The 19,327-nt window shown below is 33.1% G+C and overlaps 2 protein-coding genes and 1 non-coding gene across 5 annotated transcripts in view; 2 read left to right on the top strand and 1 right to left on the bottom strand.

Moving 5' to 3' along the window:
• Positions 1-6,600, top strand: part of LOC111369458 (pyruvate kinase 1, cytosolic-like) — a 7,434-nt gene extending 834 nt beyond the window's left edge. The window contains exons 4-16 of the mRNA XM_022990976.1: positions 340-495; positions 1,026-1,103; positions 1,390-1,521; positions 2,250-2,330; positions 2,437-2,508; positions 2,657-2,746; positions 3,351-3,495; positions 3,739-3,827; positions 4,569-4,664; positions 4,840-4,907; positions 5,000-5,099; positions 5,688-5,747; positions 6,106-6,600. Of these exons, the coding sequence (XP_022846744.1) occupies positions 340-495; positions 1,026-1,103; positions 1,390-1,521; positions 2,250-2,330; positions 2,437-2,508; positions 2,657-2,746; positions 3,351-3,495; positions 3,739-3,827; positions 4,569-4,664; positions 4,840-4,907; positions 5,000-5,099; positions 5,688-5,747; positions 6,106-6,258 (1,320 nt within the window). The 3' untranslated portion in view covers positions 6,259-6,600. The remainder of the gene's footprint in view (positions 1-339; positions 496-1,025; positions 1,104-1,389; positions 1,522-2,249; positions 2,331-2,436; positions 2,509-2,656; positions 2,747-3,350; positions 3,496-3,738; positions 3,828-4,568; positions 4,665-4,839; positions 4,908-4,999; positions 5,100-5,687; positions 5,748-6,105) is intronic.
• A 5,688-nt stretch (positions 6,601-12,288) lies between these two features.
• On the top strand, positions 12,289-12,361 carry TRNAR-UCU. The gene has a single exon. It is a non-coding gene; the product is annotated as a tRNA-Arg (tRNA).
• A 2,555-nt stretch (positions 12,362-14,916) lies between these two features.
• LOC111369459 (sulfite exporter TauE/SafE family protein 4-like) lies at positions 14,917-19,327 on the bottom strand. 3 transcript variants are annotated; one of them, XM_022990978.1, is made up of 13 exons: positions 19,247-19,327; positions 18,749-18,971; positions 18,501-18,660; positions 18,045-18,245; positions 17,751-17,812; positions 17,486-17,534; positions 17,318-17,373; positions 17,146-17,232; positions 16,994-17,044; positions 16,471-16,710; positions 15,590-15,683; positions 15,360-15,500; positions 14,917-15,222 (listed from the first exon to the last, which is right to left on the bottom strand). In XM_022990978.1, exons 2-13 carry the CDS (start codon positions 18,917-18,919, stop codon positions 15,140-15,142), a joined length of 1,395 nt encoding a protein of 464 aa, XP_022846746.1. In that variant the 5' UTR covers positions 18,920-18,971; positions 19,247-19,327; the 3' UTR covers positions 14,917-15,139. The 3 variants fall into 3 exon arrangements, with proteins under 3 accessions (XP_022846746.1, XP_022846747.1, XP_022846745.1); XM_022990979.1 differs by lacking the exon at positions 19,247-19,327 and adding an exon at positions 19,156-19,212; XM_022990977.1 differs by lacking the exon at positions 19,247-19,327 and having other exon boundaries at positions 18,749-19,117.

Genomic DNA, 19,327 nt, shown 5'->3' on the forward strand with positions numbered 1-19,327 from the left:
TTGCCCCCCCCCCCCCTGTTGACCTTGTTGATTCAAAAGAAAACTAAGAAAACAAGCAAGTCAAGTTTCAAATCTTGCTGCTATTACATGTGTTGAAAGGAAAGAAATAAATGAAAAGAGCGGTAGTTGCTGCTTCAGTTTCTAGAATAGATAGAAAGGACATCTTACAAGGTGTAGTATAAAGCCAACATTTTTTGGTGGGTACTAGGAATGATGAATTTAATTCCAATTGTTTTTGTCTTTTTGTTCCTTTTATTTGATTTGCAGCTATGTTAATGTTATTAATTATCATGAATATACCAGTGGAACTTAATGCGTGCTGGCTTTTTATGTTTGCAGGTTATGCTTGATACTGTGGGTCCTGAGTTGCAGGTTGTTAATAGAAGCGAGAAGGCTATAACACTTAAAGCCGATGACAAGGTTATTCTGACGCCTGATAAAGGTCAGGAAGCGACCTCTGAAGTTTTGCCCATCAATTTTGCCGGACTATCCAAGGTTCAAATGTTCTCCCTTCAATGGGATTTCATTATAACCCTGCTTTTCATTAGATTATATTGTTGAGGCATCAGATATCCAGGGAATTAAGGAAGTATTTTCCGAGCTATTGCTGTTAGAAAAAAGATCATATAATTTAAAATTTACAATTCCATAATGCCACATATCTACATATGTGGAAACGGTTCATCTGTCCAGGATTACTATTATTTGCCAGTTTTAGTCATAGTTATACAGCGTGTCAAAATATTTGGAGATATTATTTTGTTTGAACATGCGGTATGCTATCAGAAACAATGTTTTGGTATTATTGAGATCTATGTAGGGCCCCTTGTTTAAAATTTGCATAGAAATTCAGACTCTTTAACTGTTCCATGACATCAGCTAATCTGCAGTTCACTGAAGATTTTCTTCTCCAGAGTGCCCAACACTCTAGAGTGTGATTTTTTTTCCCCATTTGTTGTTAGTTCTGAAGTTGCACAACTTGTTTTATTCATTATATTTTTCAAAAAGTGTCTCCTCTTTTGCAGGCTGTGAAAAATGGAGATACCATTTTTATTGGCCAATACCTGTTTACAGGAAGTGAAACCACCTCTGTTTGGCTAGAGGTATGAACCAGAGTGATGATAATTTGCATCTCCAAGATTTGATTTCATCTATTCGTATATTTTCGATTGTTCTGTGGATCTGTTGTTCCTATGAATATGTTTGTATACGTTTTTTCTTTCTTGGTCATATTCTGTTTGTTGATCTGCGTACTTGATCAAGCAAGAAAAGAACTGAGCACACATTATTAGTTACTAATTATTTGGTTTTAAACTGGATTATGAAAAAACAGCTAAATAATCTGTTCTTCTTTGCTGCATTACTAGAGGTTTTGATTTGGTTGGACAGGTGGATGAAGTGAAAAGTGAGAATGTGGTTTGCGTGATAAAGAATTCTGCAACCTTGGCTGGGTCATTATTTACTCTGCATGCTTCTCAAATTCACATTGATTTGCCAACTCTGTCTGATAAGGACAAGCAGGTAATATTTATGTCTGAACATCTGTTGATATATATATGGCTTTCATTGTTTCACAGAGAAACTAGGAAGATGTTATAGAGACTGATTGTGCACAGTAATTATGAGTAACTTAGGGTCTTGGGCGTTGGTTTTCATCTTAGAAGCATGGATACTTAATACAGATAACATGGCACGTCAACAGATTTTTCTGAACAAGTGGGACATGAGATGCTAGGGGCACATTAAGTAAATCCATTATAGGCTGTGACAAACTCTCTGTATCTACAATTGAATGTGTTGATGTGTTTATTGGCAGAATTATTGAATTTCTTATTTTCTTGTCAAATTGAATGGTCAAGAATTCTTCATACTATAATTAAGCATCATATTTTCTTTTAGAAATCACAATTTATTTCCCAGAAAGCATCCTTGAGCATGTATCCAGTTAGTCCAAAATTAATAATTTTTGCATTGTGGCCTCTGATGTTGATATTTGACACTTTGGCCCCTAGGTAATGTTCTTGTATAGTTGTATTTTTGTAGCAGTGAAAGAGCTTACTTACAAATGGGAAAAGTGAGAAGAATGTAACAACTGAATTTTGATAGGAGTAAATGATTGGAATGATTCTTCATGCTGGGAAACTTTAGTCTTTAGTCTTTCCTGCTTCATCTGGTTTTTAGTTTTTTTACCTTGGTCTTTATCCAATTCAAGAAGTTACTTTTGATTATATTTCTATTTTCATTTTCAGGTTATTAGCACATGGGGTGTTCGAAATAAAATTGATTTTATTTCACTGTCATATACACGTCATGCAGAAGATGTTCGAGAGGTAAAAAGGAGAAAACTGAGGAAAACTTCCTCATTTGTTTCCCTAATGTCACTATTTGTGGGTGCCTAGGTACTGAACAATTTGATTTGATTGGACTAAAATGCAGGCCCGTCAGCTTTTATCCAAGCTTGGTGATCTAAGTCAGACTCAAATTTTTGCTAAAATTGAAAATGTTGAGGTGAATTTTACCTCTCTCTCTCTCTACCTCTCTCCCTTCCCCTTTTAATTGAGTTCCACAGCATTTCTCTTAGAATTTGATGTTATGATGTCAGCCAGTTACTATGCAAAGTTCAGAACTTATTTCTCTGTCACCTTCATCTTTCTAGGGTTTAACCCATTTTGATGAGATCCTACAAGAGGCAGATGGTATCATCCTTTCACGAGGAAACCTTGGCATAGATCTCCCACCTGAGAAGGTTAGCTCTTTTTTGGATGAAAAAAATCAATACATAATTGACATCCATGTGTTTTTATTCTCTAGCATGTGTGAAATTGCTTGTCTTATAGGACCTTTTTCGTTCATGTTATCTCCTTGCATTTGAGGATATGCTGGCATTACTAATTGATACATTTACATTGAAGTAAGATATCTGTTTGTTTAGCGTGTATGTGAAAAATGTTCCCATTTTTTGGATAACTATTGTAAACGGCTAGGTGGTGTTTGGTTTCAGAATTTGCCAAGTGCTGATTTTAATTTACAATGACTACCTAAACTGGATGATTTTTCCGCAACTACTTACTGCTACAGTTAATTATGCAAGTTACTCTACTTAAAATTCATCTTTGAGAATTGTGTTCTTTGGTGACTTGTGAATTTTATTTGATGTTTCGGTAAGGAAGATTTTTTTTAAAAATGATCTGGCTCCATTTTGAAATTTAGACTAAATAAAAACTACAATGGCCAATAAAGTACTTTGCTTATGTCTTAACTCTTATTGTAGTCACAATCATCGTTGTCATTGGTTTTATCTTATCCTTCTACCTACGAACTTTGCTACAAACTTCCTTCTGCATTCGCAGGTGTTCTTGTTCCAGAAGTCTGCTGTGTACAAGTGTAACATGGCTGGAAAGCCAGCAGTGGTAACTCGTGTTGTTGATAGCATGACTGACAATCTGAGGCCTACTCGTGCAGAAGCAACTGATGTTGCCAATGCTGTTTTGGATGGTAAGTCACTGGTGTATCTTCTAACTCCAGGGCCTGCGTCATATATGTGCTCAATTAAGGCCCTTTTGTAGTTACAGCTTTTTTTAAATTTTTATGGTTTTTGATTTTGGTATGTTATTTTTGTTCCGAAAATTTCATGTTTTATATAATGAAACTCTGTTTAAAGATTGTATATTTTATGGTTTTAAGTTATCAACCAGCTGAACAACAGTGACATTATTTTTCTTCTCAAATAATTTTCAGGATGTGATGCTATTCTTCTTGGGGCTGAGACATTACGCGGATTATACCCTATCGAGACTATTTCTATCGTAGGCAAAATTTGTGCTGAGGTAAGGACATGAAGTTTACAAAGATACTCTCCTTTTTAAATTCGTCTTTTGATTTATGTTAATTTAGGGCTTTTTTAATGCCTGCAAATTTTTCTTTTTCTTTTCCTTTTTTGGTTTTTCTACATCTAGTAACGACATACTTATTTTCACTTCCATTTCTTTTATTCTACAAACTGCAGTACATTTTCTTTGGACTTTTTATTGCATTTTTTATATATGGCCCCAGTTGAGGTATATTTCGAGTTGGTCTGGGTTTACTATAGATGATCTTGAACTTCCATGTGACCCTGGTTTATCTAACATCTTTCAGCCAGTTTCATTGCAGGAGACCTGTTTTCTTGTGTAAATAAACAATACTTTGGCATTATGTAAGAAAACATAAATGGACGAATGTTTGCTGAAGTTGTGGATCTCTAATCTTTTGTAATACATGAATATGTTGGTGCTTGAAATCTTTATATTGTCTCAGAAGTTCATTTACTTTATTCGGTTATTCACTAGATAAGGGGAGTTGGGGTCACACGGGATGTGTGTTTCAAATTGCACTCAAAAGTCAGTGCTCGTGTTAATATGGAAATTGTCCATTATTAGCCTGAGCATACTTCTCCAGATAAGCATGAAACGATAATTATACCATTGATTTTCTAATGTGCACAGTTTCATTCAGTGGGATGTTTTATTTGGAATATGTAATATTCACGCATCAATTAATGAAGACTTTGTCTAAAAATTGATATGAAGGCAGAGAAGGTTTCCAATCAAGACCAGTACTTCAAGAAGACAGTTAAATATGTTGGGGAACCCATGAGCCACTTGGAATCTATTGCTTCCTCTGCGGTACTTTGTTTTTTATTTTTTATTTCGTTTTGCACTCCACGTACCTGACAAAAGTTTAAGAAAGGGAAGAAGAAGAAAAAGTAAATTGGACTTCTTTCAGCTGTGGGCTTTCTCTTTCAAGTATCTGTCAACGCCAATGTGGATGTTAGAACACTTTTCTCTTTTTATTTCCTAGGTGCGGGCAGCTATCAAGGTGAAGGCATCCGTTATCATTTGTTTTACTTCATCTGGGAGGGCCGCAAGGTATAATATTCATGAATGCCTATCCATTGAATAATTAAGTGTTTATTATTTTGCTGGGTCTCATGTGACTCAAATTTCCCCTCTTAATACAGATTGATAGCGAAGTACAGGCCAACAATGCCAGTTCTATCAGTTGTAATCCCTAGGCTCAAAACAAATCAGTTGAAGTGGAGTTTCACTGGTGCATTTGAGGTACACCTTTGACCTTAATCCAATATAAAATTTGGATATGCATATACATTCCAACTTAAACTTGAAATAGTATCATTAGATTTCGTCTCAATTTTATTGGCTCCAATCTAAGCTACAAAAGCTTGTATCTTGTGCTTTTTATTTTTTCATCATTAGGTACTAACAGTTTAGTCCTTTATTCTTTTAGCATCCTGGTTTCGAACTACATCAAATATTTGTCATGCTATATCATTGTTAAAAATTAAATAAGTGTTTCTTTGCCTTTGCAATTATTTTCTCTTCTTGATGCAATCTCACATTTAGATCCAAGCTGAGGCTTGGGAATATACACTAAATACTGTCTTCTGGTACCTTGTCGTTGTTAAAGAATAGATTAGCATGTGTTTGCCTTTATAGATCTCTTTCTTCTTGAAGCAAAGTTTCATTTGGGTTCCGGCGATTAGTCTTGCTGACTGCTCTCTTGGTTGCAACCTCTTTGAAATATTGTCATTTTAAGTTCCATTTATTCAAAATTCTGATTTATCAATAAAATTTATTATTTCTCTTTACGCAATGTTGTTTACTCTGATATCTTTTCTTCATGGTCAGGCAAGGCAATCACTTATTGTTAGAGGTCTTTTCCCTTTGCTCGCTGATCCTCGACATGCGGTGAGTTTTGTGGTTGTTACGCATATTTTAGTTGAATTATGCCAGTAATTTATGGAAATATATTGTATTTTCATATCATCGTGTTCATAAATGCGCATTTGTTATATATTCGATGCAAAAATAATTTGTCTTCTACCCTAATATTTGCCCATTTTCAAGATGACATTTGAACGTCTCGCCGTAATTTCATCCTGATGTAGTTTCAGCATTTGTATATGGATTGAATGGTTTTCGTATTTTAGAATACAAATTACAAGCTTATACTAAAGTTTGCAGTGTCATGTTCTACCCGTCGGAACTGAATTGCATTGTTCTGCGATTTTAATTTGATTGAACTTAATATTTGGTTATGTTTCAGGCCGACTCTACTAATGCAACCAACGAGTCAGTTCTGAAAGTTGCACTTGACCATGGAAAGGCCTCGGGAGTTATAAAGTCACACGACCGAATTGTCGTTTGCCAAAAAGTTGGAGATGCGTCTGTAGTTAAGATTATCGAGCTTGAAGATTAGAATGTTAAGGCTGTTTTCTTTTTACTTTTTGTTTTGAAATTCGATGGAGGAATCCTAATGACCATCAGTGTGGCATTGAGAACTATCTCATAATAGTATCACACATAATCTCTACTTATCAAAGAAGTATCACGCATAATCTCAATGTATATTGGGTTATTCCTTTTGATGGGAACTGATGATGTTTGACATTCATTTCCTGGCGCCCAATTTTCTGTCCTTGAAAGAACAGATTTGCTATTAATTTTGACACTTCCTGAGGGTAAATGCATGAAATTGGTGAATAAGTACTTTTGTACTGTACATTCTGTAATGAATGATTATGCATATATTTTTATTTCATTGTTCAGCTAATGAATTACATATGAATTGCTAGGTGTTGTAATTTAGAGAAATAATCTGCAAGTAATTCGTATATTTCAGTGTAAACCAACAGTATTTGGTAACAACTGACAGCTCTTTTCTTTTAATTTAAAGGATAGAAATAACTCTTTCTTAACTAATTTTCATCTGATTTATTCCAAATAATTAGCTGGTGAATAGATATCTTCCATTCCTTGCTTGGAAATAATTCCATGGAACTCGTGTTGTTCAGACCCTTAGTTAAAACATCTGTCAATTGACTCAATGCACATGAGACATACAGACTAGTCCTTTTTGCTTTTCGAAATTGTGACATCCCAAAATTTTAGCAAATTTATAAGGCATATTCATACCTTCTATCGTGATGTATATTTCATGTAACATAGTAAAAAGTTATGTTAATGATATTATCATCTTATGAAAAAAAACTGAATAAAGATTTTGATTAAAAATCATGTGGAAAAAAGAAAAGATAAGATAAGATTGAGGTGACTACCCTACATAAATTACCGTGTCACTTTAAATATTAAAATGACAAATGGTATAATAGTTTGAGAATGAAGTAGCTACCCTACATAAATTACTTGCCACTCTAAATACTAGAATGACAAATGGTATAAAAGGATAAGAATGAGGTGGTTACCCTACATAAATTACACTGTCACTCTAAATACTAAAATGACAAATGACATAATATGGTAAAAGTTGGCAAAATAATGATTCAGGAAAAATAAATTAATTATTAATTTAAGGGAAAATTGCAGCAGAAGCCCCAAACTTTTGAAACGCTAGCAGACTTTCCCCAAACCTTTGATTTGTTGCAGCCGTCACCCCCAACCTTTCCAAACGTTGCAGATGAAGCCTTTTTGGACAGTTTCCATCCATAATTCTGTCAATTGACCAAACATTTAAGTTTGACCACATTTTTAATATTTTAACAGGAGCAAAAGAGTAACTTTTCATTATCACATTAAATAATAATTAAATTAAAAATAAGAAATGAAAAAAAACACACACACCCCTCGTCTTCTTCCTCTTACCCCTCACCCACCCCCAACCCCAACTCAAACCAAAAATCCACTGGACCATCTCCACCTCCACAACCACCTGCTACCAAATTCAATCCATTCATTTATCATTGACTCATAGTACGACTGAAGTTGGACTATTCTTTAGTTGACTAGCACAGCTCTTCTCGGAAGCGTAACTATAATTTTTGGCAGAATTCAGGCAAACTAACATCCAATGGCATTGCTGCAATCTAAACCCAGATCTGATTTTTCTCATCCCATTTCCACACACGAAGGGTAGCAGTTTCCAAGAATTCATAAAAAACTACGACATAGATTTCTCCTCCACTTTCGATTATGTACTCCAAGAAGACGGGCAATATTCTTGGATACTTGAAGAAAAATTTGTGTGCAAGATTGCAGGACACAATTGTCCCAGACGAGCTTAGGAAATAAATAATTTTTTCGTCGTTTTTATGGATGATTACTGATGAATATTGCTTACATGGTTTCCTCTGCAAACTACAGAAATTTTGCCACAGAGGCTGGGGAAGTGGTGGCAGATGACGAGGTGGAGCATTTCAATTTTGTAGCAGATTGTAGGTCGTGATTGAATCCCCTATTGCCAACTACATACTTTGACAATTGCATAGTACCTGTGCTCCAGGTGAAATCGAGTCAAGGAAAATTAAAGGGATTGTGATGGGTTGGATGATGGTCGACAGTTGCAGGTGGTTGTGGAGATAGAGGTGGCGGTGGTCCGGTGGAAGAAGACGGGGAGTGTGTGTGTGTGTGTGTGTTTTTTTTTTTTCATTTCTTATTTTCAATTTAATTATTATTTAATGAGATAATGAAAAGTTACTCTTTTGCCCCTGTTAAAATATTAAAAATGTGGTCAAACTTAAATTTTTGGTCAATCGACGGAATTATGGATGGAAACCGTTCAAAAAGGCTTCCCCTGCAACGTTTGGAAATGTTGGGGGTGACGGCTGCAACAAATCAAAGGTTTGGGAAAATTCTGCTAGCGTTTCAAAGGTTTGGAGCTTCTGCTGCAATTTTCCCTTAATTTAATTCTCAATTACTACTATAAATAGGGGAGGAGAGAACATGAAAAACGTATAACAATTTGAAAACCAAAATCAAGTAACTTCGTAAAGAAAAGCAATTTTATTGTCTTGCAACTTGAAGGTGAGTAATCTATGTCCATTTTAATTCCAAACATATTTATTACAATTATGTTTATTGGATTGGCGGAGGCGACGACAACGATTCTATTGCTGTTACTTCTAATGTGCCAATGGTTGATCTATAGTAACGTAGATCTATTATTTCCTTTTATTTTTATTTTTTAATTTTTGAGTTTGATTTCTCAGACGGTTATGGTGGTTTGTATGGCTGATGGTTGCTGTGGTAGTTTTTCCACAGTTGTTACAGTGTGCGATGGTGGTTTTGCTATTGTGGGATAGTAGTGACGTCGTATGTGGTGATAGTGACATGGTAGTTGTAAGTGGGGCTGTGTTGGTCATGGTGGCGTCATTAGGCTGTGTTGGTGGTGGCGGCGGCGGCGGCGGCGGCGAAGGTAGTGTTAGCAGTGGTAGTATGTGACCAACAATTTGGTTATTTATAACCAATTACTTAATTGTGGCATAAAGATTCAATAATTTGTGATTGACAAATATTGTGACCAACTAATTTGAAAGTTTGTAATTGACAAATAAACTGTAACCTATAAATTTATTGATTTATGAACGATGACATAAATTGTGACCTATCAAAATTTTTTTATTGTGACCATGAAAAAATCTGTGATCAATTAATTGGATAATATATAATCAATAAATAAGTTGTGACCTATAAGTACAAATATGTGATCATTAATTGTATAATTGTGACCTTAATATATTTAATTAATAAAATATTTTTAAATAATTAATTAATACCCGAGTTTTGAATTTTGAAATTTAACGTTGAATTGCCCCTTATTGACTTATGAACTTTTCCCTAAAAGTAATTATGTTATCCAACTATTTTGGGCCTCACAATTGAAGGGGCTTATAATTAATTATTATATAATTTTTAAATAAAATATAGCCTACGAACCAAGAAAAAATCGGTTTTAGGTCAGTTGGGTAGTGAATAAACCGGCCAATTGACCGATTTTATCGATTTTTTATTAAGTGAGTTTTTAAATATAATCGAACGGAATGTTAAATTGGTTTCTGATTTTTCCAATTAAATTGATCGGTTAGGTTTTTATAACATTGAGCAAATTTGAAATCCAAGAAACCTAATTTAGACTCTGATATCATGTTGTAATTTAAATAAATAATTTTAAAGTAATTCGTATGTTTCAGTATCAATAATACAGCCTATATATTAACTATTCTAGAAAAAAATATTAAAAAAATTCTGTAAAGTTAAGAAGCCATGATGATATGTAAACATTGTGAGTTATTCAATAAATAAAATTATATTAACTCTTAACTCAAGATGGCATAGGTGTTGTAATTTAAAGAAATAATCTGCAAGTAATTCGTATATTTCAGTGTAAACCAACAATATTTGGTAACAACTGACAGCTCTTATCTTTTAATTTAAAGGATAAAAATAACTCTTTCTTAACTAATTTTCATCTGATTTATTCCAAATAATTAGCTGGTGAATAGATATCTTCCATTCCTAGCTTGGAAATAATTCCATGGAACTCGTGTTGTTCAGACCCTTGGTTAAAACATCTGTCAATTGACTCAATGCACATGAGACATACAGACTAGTCCTTTTTGCTTTTCGAAATTGTGACATCCCAAAATCTTAGCAAATTTATAATGCATATTCATACCTTCTATTGTGATGTATATTTCATGTAACATAGTAAAAAGTTATGTTAATGATATTATCACCTTTTGAAAAAGAACTGAATAAAGATTTTGATAAAAATCATGTGGAAAAAAGAAAAGATAAGATAAGATTGAGGTGACCAACCTACATAAGTTATCGTGTTACTTTAAATATTAAAATGACAAATGGTATAATAGTTTGAGATTGAGGTGGCTACCCTACATAAACTACCTTGCCACTCTAAATACTAGAATGACAAATGGTATAAAAGGATAAGAATGAGGTAGTTACCATACATAAATTACCTTGTCACTCTAAATACTAAAATGACAAATGGCATAACAGGGTAAAAGTTGGCAAAATAATGATTAAGGAAAAATAAATTAATTATTAATTTAATTCTCAATTACTACTATTAATAGGGGAGAAGAAGAGAACATGAAAAACATACAACAATTTGAAAACCAAAGTCAAGTCACTTCATAAAGAAAAGCACTTTCATTATCTTGCAACTTGAATGTGAGTAATCTATGTCCATTTTTATTCCGAACATATTTATTACAATTATGTTTATTGGATTACTTCTAATGTGGCGAAGGCGGCGACAAAACTTCTATCGCTATTACTTCTAATGTGCCAATGGTTGATATATAGTGACGTAGATCTATTATTTCCTTTTATTTTTTGAGTTTGATTTCTCGGATGGTTATGGTGGTTTGTATGGTTGATGGTTGCTGTGGTAGTTTTTCTGCAATTGTTACAGTGTATGATGGTGGTTTTGCGGTTGTGGGATAGTAGCAACGACGTATGTGGTGATGGTGAGATGGTAGTTGTATGTGGGGCTGTGTTGGTGATGGTGGCGTTATTAGGTTGTGGTGGTGGTGGTGGTGGTGGTGGTGGTGAAGGTAGTGTTAGCGGTAGTAGTATGTGACCAACAATTTGGTTATTTATAACTAATTATTTAATTGTGGCATAAAGATTCAATAATTTGTCATTGACAAACATTGTGACCAACTAATTTGAAAGTATGTAATTGATAAATAAATTGTAACTTATAAATTTGTTGATTTATGAACGATGACATAAATTGTGACATATCAAAATTTTTTTATTGTGATTATGAAAAAATTTGTGACCAATTAATTTGATAATATATAATCAATAAATAAGTTGTGACCTATAAGTACAAACACGTGATAATTAATTATATAATTGTGACATTAATATATTTAATTAATAAAATATTTTTAAATAATTAATTAATGCCCGAGTTTTGAATTTTGAAACTTAACGTTGAATTGCCCCATATTGACTCATGAACTTTTGCCTAAAAGTAATTATGTTATCCAACTATTTTGGGCCTTACAATTGAAGGGGCTTATAATTAATTATTATATAATTTTTAAATAAAAAATAGCCTACAAACCAAGAAAAAATCGGTTTTGGGTCAGTTGGGAAGTGAATAAACCGGCCAATTGACCGGTTTTATTGATTTTTTATTAAGTGGGTTTTTAAGTATAATCGAACGGAATGTTAAATTGGTTTCCGATATCTCCAATTAAACTGATCGGTTAGGTTTTTATAACATTGAGCAAATTTGAAACCCAATAAACCTAATTTAAACTCTGATATCATGTTGTAATTTAAATAAATAATTTTAAAGTAATTCGTATGTTTCAGTGTCAATAATACAGCCTATATATTAACTATTCTAGAAAAAAATATTAAAAAAATTCAGTAAAGTTAAGAAGCCATGATGATATGTAAACATTGTGAGTTATTCAATAAATAAAATTATATTAACTCTTAACTCAAGATGGCGCCCATGGCCTAATGGATAAGGCGTCTGACTTCTAATCAGGCGATTGTGGGTTCGAGTCCCACTGGGCGTGTTTTCAAATTTTTTGCATATTTGAAGAATGCCGCCTTCTCCCAAATTCTAAAACTTTTAAAGTAATTGATTTAATATTTTTTTTTTCAATTTTCATATTAATATTGTAAGTTATATTTGAATAGTTTAATTTACATGAATGTAATGGTTGAATTTCTCACTATAATGTCCACAATTTGAAACAATACTCTATATACATTTCATACTATATTCTTTTGTAAATTTTTGACAACTCAATATAAAGTTCGTTCTTTCTCTCATCGAGGTCATGTCCATAGAATGAGAATTAACTGTAAGCTATGTATATTTTATCTTGGAGTCGTACAGTGTCAAACTGTATGAAGGGAAGGCTAGGATGTCAATTTTTGTATTCACTCAAACCAATTTTTCTAAGTCTCTTCTCAATTTTTTGTTATTTTAGTTGATATTCTATTAANGGTCAAGTTTTAGTGAAGGTTATGGAGCGGCATGCCTCATAGATAAACTCATACCTTCTCGACTAATTTAACTAAAGGTCTTATAGACTTGCGAGAGATTTTGATATTAAACCAAGTATTTAATTTTATGACTGTATAAAAGCATCATAGAAATTAGATCAACCCAAGTTGATGAGTTGAGTCAAAAATATGATTCTTACATAAATCAACTTTTTTCACACTTTGAAATTAGTAATTTTTAAATCACTTAAATTTGCATTTGGAAATGACACTTATGTCCCCAAAAATTTGCATTTTTAAATAGATTAAAATCAATTACTAACTATATAATCATGGCCTCCCAAAAATATTGGAAATGTGACTCTCAATTGAGCTGTACAGATTAGGTAAATGACAAATCGATATGAATGAATGAGTCCCCACGCAAAATTACAAGTAGTCATAGGGAATAAAATTAAAATTTGAGATTCAAATTCAAATTCAAATTTAATTGTCTTTTTCTATCCTAATCTCCCGTTGACAAAATCGATAAATCCTTTATGAATGATTAAATTTCTCTTCTAATAATTTATTTAAGTGCTATCCACATATTCGCCACTCATTTATATCTTTTTATAAAGTAAATTGTTTATAAATTCTTTCAAATGGGGCTTAATATTTTCATTAAAGTTTGGTCCTCTCCTTACATGCTTAAATTCACAATGAGTGGAAGGAGGGGAATTTCTAGATGTTTAAATTTATTGCTAATTAATAGAAGTTGAACCAATAATTTAATTATGCTTAATTAAAGATATTAGACCATACTGAAAAATATTCTAGAATTTAATTATTGTAAAAGTAGGTTAGTGAGTGCTTCATTTTTACTTGCTACCTGTATGAGCCACATTTAAAAAAAAAAAAAAAAAATACATTCTTTAACAATGATTTGATATCATCTTAACAACACATTTTTCAATAAAATAATATTACAAGCAAATTCAAAATTTTTCTTTCTTTCTTAACTACACATTTTCCATTAATACATTTTCATTCTAAAAATGTGGCTCAAACAACGGCTAGAATTAAATTATTGCGAAAGTAGGTAACATGAATGCTACACTTTTGCTAACTACTAACCTCAAATAAGCACTACACACACACACTTCCAATCGAAATCAAATAATGTTGAATTAGACTAATAAATAAGTTCTGAAAATCAAATTAATGTGATAGTTGACATCATGACAACCACGTTATGTATATCTTGTAGGTTACAATTGTCGTGGGAGGACCACCATTTGATGGGTGGTTCACATTTCATTTAGAAAAATTAGAGCTTAAAAATGGATCGAGCAACAGCGACGGATTCAGGTTAGTGATGGCAATGGGGCGACTTTTTGCTTGTTTGCTGTCTCGTTTAATTTTATTATTATTATTTTTTTTTGTAACATTTTCAAAATTTCGAATTATGTTATTATAAGATAATAAAATACAAATTCAAAAATGAGTTTTTAATGTGTGAATTGTTATGAATTTAAATTATTATTATTATTATTATTATTATTTTTTTGTATTTTTTCTTCACGGGGTGGTGGGCATGCTCACCCCGCCCATTTGGGGCTGGGCTGATTTTTTTGTCATACCTAATCCAAGTTTGAATTTAAGATCGGGTTAAAAAATTTCAAGATGTGCTAATACGTGAAAAAAAAATTTTACTCATTAAAAATGTTTTTACAAAAAAAAAAAAAAAAAAAGAATTAAAGAAAATTACCCTAAAAAATTTTCATTGGACCACGTGGGGCGGGGCGGGGGGGCTACAGCCCAGCTAGTCCCCCCTCTAAATCCGTCCCTGTCGAGCAACATGTTATATTAAGTCCCTGTTTGACAATCATTTTTACATAATTTTTTTTTCCTCAAATACAATTTTAATCATATTCTCACAATAAAATAATCTGCACGCAAATTCAAAACTTTTTTGTACTTTTTCACATCTTATTCAAAAATTACTATTCGGAAATCCAATTTTCCCAAAAAACTCTCTATAGGTGTTGTCAAACATGGACTAAATGAATTAGACATAAGGTTATAAAGATGAATCCCGACCTTAGTCGAGGGTTTATTTCCTGGAACAAGCATAACATATCCATACAAACAAGAATATAAATTATTTATTTTTTCATTACAATCCACAGAAGAATTAAAAGTTGCAAACTTGCTTACAAATGAGTTTGGTGGTGGAGTTAGCGCTAGCTAAACATCAACACAACCCAAACTCTAATACACTATTAATTAAATTTGAGGGTTTGGGCAATTAGGCATTGGCCAATACCCCTATTGCTACAACTATACAAAATTTATAAAAATTATTGACTGCTGCAAAAATCCAAAAATCCCATGAATTCATGATTGTTTATCATTCTGATGCTTTTCTCTGTTCCAATTACTCCTGCAAAGAAAACAGAAATGAACATTGACACAGACAGAAAATTCTTGGAAAATTCTTGAAAGTATGTTCGAAATTCATGTTCGAGTACACAGTATTGGAAATGATCGAAAACTATAGTGAACAAGATTTTAACTTACCCATTGTTAAAGCACTGGCAAAAATAACACCAGACAGTATAAACACGATGATTGAAGCCCTCTTTAGAATTGTGATAAGTTTTCTTATGAAGAATTGTCCCCAGAAACCAGCCAAAATAGACACAGTCATGAGGTATAAAGCTGCAATAGAAAAATGACAAATGACAATAAATTTTATAATATTGTACTTTTTGAGGAAATAAATGAAATGAAGGTAACAATATATTTACCATAGGGAATTGGAAACCTCTTAAGGAGATAAAACTCCACCACAGATAATGATGATGAGAACATCATCACAAATGTTGCTGTTGCACTAGCTACCTGGTGGGAAGAACAAGAGTCAATTTCACATTAAGCAACTGTTTGGTACTGCTAAAAAACCTGATTAAAATCTAAATCAAAGTCAATAATTAATTTAACCACATATTTCTTAGGACACATAACTTTTCAATCACACATTCTATCAGTTTTTATCAAAATCTATTAAAAATCTGATTTTAATCTCTCAATCAAACAAGGGCTAAATAGTGACATTTTCAAGAAGACTATACAGCTGCATTTACAAGTTGAGATAGTGAAAGATGTTATAATTTTCCGTCAAATAAAACATCAATCACGATTAATTTAATCCCTTGACAGGGATATTTAGAATCTAGTCCTATCAAATACCGTGTTTCGAGCATATACCTAGATGCCCTGTTGAACAGTCCTATAGTCAATCCACCAATCTAATCTTAAGATTCTCATTGTATTTAAGTAATCTGAAAGTGCTAGTAAAAATTCTACAAAATTGTCATATGCAGTGAAAATTCAGGCAAGCCAGACCATTAAAAAAATATCTTGTCTTCTAGTCTTTTACCCCCTATATAACATGGACCGATCAGTGTACTCTACTAGAAGTTTGAATGCTCATAAATGTATATGAGTATAATTGAGGAGAATCTGCAAGAGGTTTTTATAGTCGGTCTGAACTCCGGGTAATTGAGGTAACTCGGCCGTGTTTTTCGTAGTCGATCTCAATTCCTAATATGATATAAATTCTAATACATTATTGAATATAACTGCGGTGAAGAAACAAGTAAATGGGGTGAAAAAATGAGCACTTCACCTGAGGGATGACACCGATTTCTAGGAGTAGGGGACCAAGTATGAAGCCACCACCAGAACCTAACAAGCCCCCAACAGTGCCTCCTAAGATGCCACAAACAGCACAAAAAGCAAGATTTGTTCCTGTCCATTCAATTGCAGCCTCACATATTGATTCTGGATTCCCTGCTTTCCTCCTTTTCTTGCTTTCCTTGTACAATTTGACACATTCATACACAAAAACTGCAAGAGCAACTGGCAACTGAAAAACAGAAACAAAAGAAGTTGAAATTAATTCAGTTTCCACAGCAAAATGAGCGCGCGCGTACACACGCACACTTATGGACTATATGGTGTTCAGCTGGATAATCATTAATGAAGAATTTTGTCACTCGACTACGGTTCGAGTACAGCTTCCAAAACGTTAAATTTTCACAGATGGTGAGGAGATTCAAACTCAAGATGTTTGTTTATAAAACAATGCAGAAATCTATGAACTCAAACAATTAAAAAAGGATTTTTATGAATGTTATGGATTCCTGTACCTGTAACAAGTTGAGTAACCAGTACAATGGAGTGCAAGCTTTCAAATTATTCTGCAAATCCAGGTCCTCATTAGAAAATAAAAGTACAAAAATACACAATCTAATATTACCATTTTGAATTTTTAGAAGAAAACCACCAGAACTTCACTTGCCTTGAAGACTTGAAGAAGCAAAAACGAAATCCATACAAGCATTAGCACCAGAATTCTCTTTACATTAAAGTTGCCCCTCACAATTTGCTGAAAGAAAAATGTAAAATTATGATTTAACATCCAGCAATTAACGGTAGTCACAAACAGAGATTGAAAAAAGGCTTCCACTTACCAATACCGTTTTCTCCTCTTTAGGAATCAGCGGTTCATACACGGTATCAATTAGAACTGAAGAAAGAAGGAAATGAAGAGAATAACAAAATCAGATATTCTTTTTCCTGTTTTTCGATTAATAATTCTTTAACTTATATAGAATTAGTTAAGCTTTGTAAATACTTACGTTCCCCATGAGAGTTGACATAAGTTTTCTGTTGTTCTGCCAATGCTTTCTGCAGTTATCCAATCCAGACAAAGAGACAAAGTAAGAACTAAGAATCATAAGCTACATGCAATCAAATAATTGATTTTATGTGTTGACAGCTCCTTGTGGTAAATTTTTTTTATTTTTTCTTTCAATAGCTCTATAACACAGGATTTCTCTCTAATCTCATCTTCTTGCCTATAATTGCACCTGATTTTTTTAAATTTTTTTTAGACCAACTAACCTTCAAATTTGTCTCTTCTTTCCACATCTCAATCCCCTTAAAAAAGGACCTTGATGAAGTTCCTGTTGGCAATAAACAAAACCATATAAGATTTTTCAGTCAAAACTACTGGTGTTCTATAGCTTAGAATAGGGACCAGTGATTATTGCTTCCTATTAAAAGAAATCAAATAGCAATCATTTGCCATTTTCAAATCCCATAAAATAACATATCTTAAAACAATTATTCCATTGCCATTTATTTAAAAAATATTTAAATTGTTTATACAAGAAAATATAGAGTAGATGAATTTACCCAAGAAGAGAACAATGATCAAGATAGTGATGAGCCAATAGGGGAATACAACACTGAGAGACACGCCAAGTGTAATGCCAAGCATGAGCATGGGCTGGAACAGAAGAGCCAAATCATAGTCAATTATTGGTACTTCTCTGCATGGATGAGGCACCCTCAAGTTGTACCAAACTGATGATGCTGATGCTCCCATTATCATACCTGCATTTGTACACATCTCCAATCATAATTTTGCGGTTTAAATAGACAAATCGATTACTCGACTCCGAAGAAATGATTAGTTTAAGGAATTAATCTACTTTGCCGGAAGAAATTGTCCAGAGAGTTGGAGGGAAATGATCGGGTGAAAAAGCTAACTGTATTTTAAATTATCCAGCCATATGACATTATGTAACCTCAGGAAGGAAAACACAGTAAAAAGAACACTTAAAACAGATCCAAGAACAAGATAATTACATTTTGAAATGGCAGCGGCAGATTTGGTATCAAACCCAACAATCAAAGTAAGCATAGGGACAAAAATGCCTCCTCCACCGACACCACCCACAGTTCCACATGCTGAACCCAAGAATCCTATTATAGTTGCCAATACAATTCTCCAATTGAACTTCAAATCCTGTTGAAAGATAAAAAAGAAAAAAAAATAAAATAAGAAACATATGTTTCTTCAAGTGTGTGTGTGTTTTTTCTACACAAAAATTTACCGGCCAGATTTTGGGATCGGACCCCGACGAGTTGGCCGGAAATGGAAGAAGCAGTTTTTGTGGGTGAGCATATCCGCCATTAATGGAATGTTTGTTGATAAAGTGAACAGAGAGAAGAACTGCCAGAGAGAAACCCGTTATCAAATACACCACAAACCCTTTTGTCGCCATGGCCAATAGCAGTTACTGCTTCAAATTTGTACCGCCACGCACAAAAACAACACTGTGATGACAGAGTAATGAAGCGTTATTTATATAGAAATAATAATGAAATAAAAGATTCTTGGGAATGTTACATATATGGGATTAAATGTACAGGTGGCATAATCAGAGTCGTTACTTAATATAATTTAAGATTCACTGTTCAATCATTGATTTGATTTTCAATGAGTTTTAGGTTACATTACAACAAGAATGCTGTGGCCGAGTGAGTCATTAGAGTTATCCACAGATAATGCAGCAGCAGGAGGAGGAGGAGGAGGAGGAGGAGGATATTACCTTAAATTTTAAGAAAAAATATTTAATGATTTTTGTGGTGACGATGATTTAACAGGATGGACACCAAACACGATGGTATAG

Source organism: Olea europaea, chromosome 20, assembly GCF_002742605.1.
Source record: "Olea europaea var. sylvestris chromosome 20, O_europaea_v1, whole genome shotgun sequence".
NCBI classification, from domain to species: domain Eukaryota; kingdom Viridiplantae; phylum Streptophyta; class Magnoliopsida; order Lamiales; family Oleaceae; genus Olea; species Olea europaea.